A 7,897-nucleotide genomic window follows, 5' to 3' on the forward strand; every position below is an offset into this window, starting at 1 on the left:
TAAAGATAAAATGAAGATTAATGAGAGCATAAAATGAGATTCCGTATGACTCAAACTAACATTGGTTATTTGTACACTAACATATTGCCTTAATTATTTCCTAAGTTGCTAACCCAATTCACATAACTATAATCGACAATCTCTCCCAAGTCACTAAGAAATCTAATTATGTATCAACCTATTATATCCCAGTCTAAGTCCTATGAAAAAAAAAAAAAAAAAAAAAAAAAAAAAACACTAGGAGCAAGAATCTACAAGGTTACCAAAAGTCTAAGTTATATAGCCCTGGGCATCACATGCCAATTCAAATATATATGCATGATCATTCATGCCAATCCTAGAAATCAATTCAATGTAGCAAACGAAATAATCAAACAAACATAATATGTAAAACGAGACAAAGTTTATATATAAGGAATAATTCAATTCAGGTTACATTATAAAAACTTGATTTATAATAACAAATGCAAATAAACGAAATATATGGTAGTAAAAACTAAAGTAAAGAGAAGAAATAGAAAACTTGATGAAGAGGAAGAACAAAGCTTCCCAATCTTTCCAAAAGTCCAAATAAAGCTAAGAATTAATGACAACAGTTGTGGCTTTCGAAAGCCAAATTCGAATATTATTTAATGATTTATTTGAGAGTTACATTGGCCATCCATAGTTGATCCAAGGGTAACAACGGCCGGACTAAAAACATGTATATATGTTTAAAGGGTTTAGACATTCTACTAATAAGTAGCTGATTTCACATTATTACTTTTTTTTTTCAAATTAGCTAGATTTAAGAGTGTTTAGTTACAAACATGTAATTAATATTGACAAAATTGATATTATTAGTTACATGTTTGTAACTAAATACTCTTAAATCTGTCTAATTGAAGAAAAAAAAATAGTAATGCGGAATAATCAATTTATTTATTCCTATCTATGTATAAAAGTGTGTCGGAACTCGCTTTGTTTGTTAGACTCCAATCCAGACAGCCTTAAACATCCTCTCTCATCCCGAGTTGAAAGTTTTTCTCTCTACTCAAACCCTAGCCGTCAGAAACTTTTCCTCTTCGCCGCTCCCCTCCTGGGAGGTCGCCGCTGGTCGGCTCCGACTTGGGGGGGAGGCTGTCCTATCTTCTCATTACCTCGGAAATAGCTTTTATTGATCCCGCATCTATGGGTCTCCTTGTCCTCGCCGGACCCCGAGCCTCGCCGGACGCCCTTGTCCTCGCCGGTGTTTCCTGCAACAACCGTGCTCGGCCGTCCCAGCTCGGCCGACAGGGCCGAAAAGACGTCGCCGGAGTTGCTGAACCTCGCGGCCTTGCAGGCCTCGAACGTCTGAGTCGGCCCGCCCGAGACCGAGGTCGCGTCCCACAGCTTGACGTCCGTGGAGCTCGACGAGAGCAGAAGCTGGGCAGCCTCGCCGGAGGAGTGGTGGTAGGACTGCAAGACCGTGACCGGAGTCTGGTGGCTGTGGCAGCTCTCGATCATGCCGCTGGTGTTGGTGTAAAAGATCTTGAGCTCGCCGGAGTGGCTTCCGACCGCCACGAGCGAGGTGTCGCGGAGGAAGGCGATGGAGGTCAGCGGCGCGCCGCTGTCGTCCCGGCACGTCCGCCACGGCCGGATGCCCCCGTTGCGGATCTTGAGGGGTGGGACTTCTTTGAGGGCTTTTTCTTTGGGCATGATGAAGACACCTTTAGTTTAGATTCAAGTTTTTCTTTGTATTTTTTGGGGTCCTTGCTCCGACTTTTTTATTTTTCTGCTCGGTTTCTTTTGGTACTATTTGGACTCGGATTAGCCGTAGTCTCTTATCCCGTAGTGGATTTCTTGTTAGGTTTTGATCTATGCAGGTTGAAGAGCCATCTTATTCGTGACCATCGGACCGAGGTTGGTTGGATTTCTCCATCGCCAATCTTTGGGTTTTTGAACGAGCCTCTCGTGTGCTCTATCTGTGCTTGTAATTCTTCTCGTTGTCGGAAGTTTGCACATAACGTACTTTTACCGGAACTTAGTGTTAGATTCACTTGACTTAGGTCTTGGTGACTCATGTACTGAGGTGTCTTTCTCCTGTATTGATGGGTTTTTTTACCCAATTTTAATGGAAAATCCGTTCTATTCAAAAAAAAAAAAAAAGCCTTAAACATGCTTTGAATTTTTCTGAAAATTTTAAATTTAGCTTTAATCACTAGGAAAAAAAAAAAAAAAAAAACACTTGGAAACCATTTCGATTCAAACTAAAAAAATACATGATAAATATGTGTATTAAAACACACTTATCTGCATATAAAGATATATATTTATATACATGATGACGATTCACGATTTTTTTGCTGGTGAATTATTTTACAAGAGGGTAGCTAAAAAGAGTGACTCCTATGGTTTTGCTTTTTATATATGCATGCACTCAGGGACGAAACAAGGAATGTAAATTAGGGGGCTAATTTGTAACAAAAAATTTAGGGAGGAACTGATTTGTAAATTTTGAGAATAAAAAAATAAGTAAAAAGTGCAAAAAAAAAAAAAAAAATTGAGGGGGCTATAACACCCTCTTACTCTCATATGGCTTCGTGTCTGCATGCACTTACTGTCAAATTAAGTTCTTTTTATTAACCAAATAGATTGTGGTATCAATTTATGAAAATAATGTTTCTGCTCTAGTACTATTCTCAGTTAAACTTTCTATCAGCGTAACTAGGTCAATATTGTATTTCAATAAATTAATTTATCCAAAAAGTTTTTCTTTCTGCAAATTGGCAGACTTTCTTAAGGTGGGGAGGATAAGATTGTGGGCTACTAGTCTCCCCATTTAGGAAAATAATCTGGAGTATTAATGCATATGTGCGTATGATGTTAGGTATTAGGTCAGCCATAAAATAATAATAAAAAGTAGACAAAAACAATTATTTATCCAATCCGAAACAGCAACGAAAGTCTACCCATTATGACCACATAAATAACAAATTAATAGGCTTAATTATTACTTTACTTGGACTTCCATAAATTTCAAAAACAAATATTAAAGAACCAATCCATGAATTAAGGATATTTCATTTATTATTTTTTATTATAAGCTGAAAGGAGAATGTAGTCTATGTGGAATGTCTAGTTCCACAGCTTACATATTATATATGTGTCAATAATATATATATATATATATATATATATATATATTATATATATATCTATTTATCTTAGCAGCCACTTCTTTATGACTTAATTAATCTAATGTCTCAACTTCAACGAAACTAATTATAATGCGTATAACGTTAAGTGAAATATTAGTGAAACGATTGTTTGATGTTATGGAAAATGGCTTTGGAGTTTGAACTATAATAAGTGAAATAGCTCCTTTCTAGTAGTAACAAAATGAAAGTTCATTTGTTACAGATTTTATTATTTAGCTTTATATTTGGGAGTTGTCGTTTGTTTTGTTTGGATCAGTCGTTTATTTTTAGGTTATTTCTAGATGGGGTACTTTAGACTTTACTGATGGGTTTTGGCATCAGAGTTGTTGCCCTATTTTCACTGTCATTTAAATACCTGTAGTACTCTGAACATTCTTTTTCTTTATGCAATCAAAAACCAGAAAATTGTCCTACCCTGTTTACTCTTTCTTTTTCTCTGTTGCTTGTATTCATCGTCACCATAGCTCGACGTGGTCGAGGACGTGGTGTTGTAGGTGGAAGGAGCATACAGGTCCTTAACAACTTGGTATCAGAGCCAGAAATGGCGCTTCCGACGAGCGCCTCCAATGCTTGGAACAGAGAGTCGAACAACAAATGGCGACACTTGAGCAACGACTGGGAGCCGGCCAAGAACTGATTATGAATCAGATGGCAGAGTTTTTCCAAAACATGCGTGCGAGGGAAGAGGCGCCCGCCGCAGCAAATCGCCTTATTCCGGTGGGAGAGCCGCCACCGCCCCAAAATCCACCGGTCAGAGCTCCAGCGAGGCCTTTCCGTCTCGATTTCCTGATGTTCGATGGTCAGGACGACCCCACGATATGGCTGTGCCGAGCCGAGCAATACTTCGACTTCCAAGCGGTGCCGGAAGATGAGAAGGTTCGATTGGCGGCGTATTACTTGGAGGGAGACGCCCAGATCTGGGTCCACCGACAACGCCATCTTCATCCGGATCTCGGATGGGAGTTATTCAAGAAGGAGTTAATTCTTCGTTTCGGGTCGGCGCCGTACGAGGATGCCTTTGGAGAGCTCTGCAAACTTCGCCAAACGAGCACCGTAAAGGAGTTTCAGGGGCGATTCGAACGCCTACTTAGCAAAGTCAGTGTCCTTCACGCGGAGCAAGAGACGGCGTGCTTCATCAGCGGTCTCCGAGAGTCGATCCAGGCGGATGTTAGAGCACAACGACCGTCAACTCTGTCTTCGGCGATCGGTTTGGCAAGGATCTATGAGGCACGGAATCAGGCGACGTCCAAATGGGCTCTGCACTCACCACGACCCGTCGCGGCCACCCCGGCTGAAGAGCAGAACACCATGAGCGAGCCAACTGAAATCAAGCCCTCCAATCCGACAGTCCGGCGCTTCAAACCTCACGAGTTGCAAAATCACCGAGCTCAGGGGCTTTGTTTCCACTGTGACGACCGCTATTCGCCGGGGCATGCTTGCAAGAAATTGTTTTGGATTGAGATTGAGGAAGAAGAAGGTGAGATGTTCGTAGATAATTTGGATAAACACGACACAGTGGCGGAAGGGCAAGAGATCTTCTTGAATGGCATGATCGGGGTTTATGTGCCACAAACAATGAGGATTGTGGCAAGGTTGGAGAAAACTCAGATTACGGTCCTCATCGATACCGGATCGACCCACAACTTCCTCCACGAATCGTTCGCCAACAAATCGGGGCTTCAAGTCGAGGCATGCTCGGCTCTCAGAGTTGTGGTCGCAAGCGGACAACGTGTTCGAAGCCCGGGGGTGTGCCGCGAGGTAAAACTCAACCTCAATGACTCCCAATTTGTGGTTGATTTTCACTTGTTCGGACTAGAAGGATGTGACGCAGTGCTCGGGGTACAATGGCTACGAACGTTGGGCAAAATTATGTGGGATTTTGAGACAATGGAGATGGAGTTCACTGCTCGGGGCCAAAAATGTTTCTTGGTGGCTATGGCTCAACCCGCGAGTACACAGGTTAGCTACAAGACCGCCAACAAGGCGCTGCGAGCGAGCCCGAGTTCGAGTATGTTACTCCAAATCCGTTTGTCGGAGGAGGGGAACTCACACCATGATGCCACAAGCTGGGAACCTTGGGCTCGCCGCTTTCCGACGGTGTTTGGCGATCTGCGTGGCCTACCTCCACAACGTCCTCACGATCATCAGATACCGTTGCTGCCTGGCTCGGGACCAGTGAATTTGAGACCGTATCGCTACCCACAGTACCAAAAGCAAGAGATCGAACGGCTCGTCATCGACATGTTGGCTCAAGGAGTCGTTCGGCCCAGCCGCAGCCCCTACTCATCACCGGTACTCCTAGTGAAGAAGCGCGACGGGTCGTGGCGATTCTGCGTGGACTATCGGGGGCTAAACAAGATCACGGTGCGAGACAAGTTTCCCATTCCCCTCATCGGAGAGCTGCTTGACGAGTTGCATGGGGCCGAGGTCTTCACCAAACTCGATCTTCGTTCTGGGTACCATCAAGTTCGAATGGCGGAGTACGACATCGCCAAGACCGCATTCCGAACTCATCACGGCCACTACGAGTTCTTGGTGATGCCATTCGGTCTAACCAACGCGCCATCGACTTTCCAAAGTCTTATGAACGAAGTGTTCAAAGAGGTAACGAGGAAGTTTGTGCTCGTATTTTTTGACGATATCCTCGTGTATAGTCCTAATCTCCAGATTCATTGGGAACACTTGGCGCAAGTGTGCGATCTCCTCACCCAGAATCAGCTTGTGGTGCGGAAGGATAAGTGCTCCTTGGCCCAATCGGAGGTGTCGTACTTGGGGCACATCGTGTGTGCTGAAGGAGTGAAGGCTGATCCGAGCAAGCTCGAGGCGATGCGGTCATGGCCGCCACCGAAGAGTGTGCGAGAGCTCCGGGGGTTCCTTGGTTTGACGGGTTACTATCGTCGTTTCGTCGCGGGATACGGCCACATCGCTCTTCCGTTGATGGAGCAACTCAAGAAATGAGGTTTCTCATGGGGGGTCGAGGCTGCCTCAGCATTTACGAAGTTGAAGGAGGCGATGATGACAGCTCCGGTCCTCGTGCTGCCCGATTTCACCCAAGAGTTTGTGGTCGAATGCGACGCGTCGAAGTCGGGAATCGGCGCGGTGTTGATGCAGCTAGGACACTCACTTGCCTTCTTCAGTGCAGCCCTCAAGGGTCGGAATGTGTTTCTCTCGACCTATGAGAAGGAGTTGATGGCCCTCGCATTAGCCATGCACCATTGGCGGCCATACTTGTTGGGTCGACAGTTCCGTGTTCGAACCGATCACAAGAGTCTCAAGTTTCTCCTTGAGCAACAAATTAGCACGGAGGCTCAACAACGTTGGATTATGAAACTCATGGGCTACGACTTCACCATCGAATACAAAATTGGACGGCACAACTTAGTAGCTGATGGCCTTTCACGCCGTGAGAGTTCAAGCAGCCTTTGTGCCATATCATTACCCGAGCCAGTGTGGTGGGACTCGGTGGTGGAGCTCAACACGATGCACCCAGAGCTGCTTCGGCGCCACAAAGCATTCCTCGAGGGATCGGGGACTAACTCGTGGACAGTCAAGAAGGGCGTACTCTTCTTCAAGGAACGGATCTACATGCCTCGTGACTCCGACTTCATTCCGGTCATTCTCCAACAATTTCATGACATGGGACATGAAGGTGTACAAAAGACGGTGACGCGGATCCGAGCGTGTTTCTACTGGGATAAGATGATAGAGAGTGTCAAGGCGTGGGTTCGGGAATGTGACACTTGCCAACGCCACAAGTCCGACCACCAACTTCCTGGTGGATTGCTTCAGCCGCTGCCTATACCGAATCAGATTTGGTCCCACATATCCATGGATTTTGTGGATGGACTTCCGAAATCACGTGGCAAGACGGTGCTAATGGTGGTGGTTGATCGTCTGTCCAAGTACGGCCATCTCATTCCATTGGCTCACCCGTACAAGGCGGAGACCGTAGCTCAAGTTTTCTTCGAGCAAGTCTTTCGTCTCCACGGACTGCCGGCCTCGATTGTGTGTGACCGCGATCCGACCTTTACTAGCCGTGTTTGGACAGAGTTGTTCCGCCTCCAAGGGGTCGCTTTTAACTTCACCTCCGCCTATCACCCACAAAGCGATGGGCAAACAGAAGTGCTCAATCGAACGGTCGAGATGTACCTACACTGCCTCACTAGTTCACGTCCCAAAGATTGGGTGCGTTGGCTTCCCTGGGCGGAATATTGCTACAACACGAGTTGGCACTCGGCGATCAAATCTACACCATTCTACGCGGTGTACGGGCGAGAACCACCGACCTTGCTGAGTTACGTCACGGGTACTGCACGTTCAGTGGAAGTGGACGAGGTTTTACGCACTCGGGACCAAGTCATTGCTATGCTTCGCACTAACATGGCTGCTGCTCAGAATCGCATGAAACAGGTATACGACAAGAAACACACCGACGTCGAGTTCGCGGTGGGTGATTCTGTGTTCCTCAAGCTGCAAGACTACCGCCAACACTCAGTGGAACTCCGAAGGTACCACAAACTGTCACCTCGCTTCTACGGGCCTTACACGGTTGTAGCACGGGTCGGGCCAGTGGCGTACCGCTTAGCATTACCGCCCGACAGCCGCGTTCACCCGGTCTTCCACATCTCGCGCCTCAAGAAATTTATTGGCAACCATCCAGTCACAACAGACCCGCTGCCCGACTCAGAGCTCCCTTCTATCCAATGCCCCGCCGAGAT

The 7,897-nt window shown here is 45.8% G+C and overlaps 1 protein-coding gene across 1 annotated transcript; it reads left to right on the forward strand.

Moving 5' to 3' along the window:
- Window positions 1-3,827: 3,827 nt before the first annotated feature.
- On the forward strand, window positions 3,828-6,137 carry LOC149385277 (uncharacterized). The gene has a single exon (XM_089626289.1). It carries the CDS (start codon window positions 3,828-3,830, stop codon window positions 6,135-6,137), a length of 2,310 nt encoding a protein of 769 aa, XP_089482415.1.
- The last annotated feature ends 1,760 nt before the right edge of the window (window positions 6,138-7,897 follow it).

Source organism: Urtica dioica, chromosome 9 (genome assembly GCF_054948205.1).
Source record: "Urtica dioica subsp. dioica isolate 48M chromosome 9, U.dioica_male_clone48M_v1_H2, whole genome shotgun sequence".
Lineage (NCBI taxonomy): Eukaryota > Viridiplantae > Streptophyta > Magnoliopsida > Rosales > Urticaceae > Urtica > Urtica dioica.

What these genes read in the sequence shown, in the direction of transcription:
- LOC149385277 (XM_089626289.1), top strand. Translation starts at nt 3,828, where the DNA reads ATGGCAGAGTTTTTCCAAAACATGCGTGCGAGGGAAGAGGCGCCCGCC.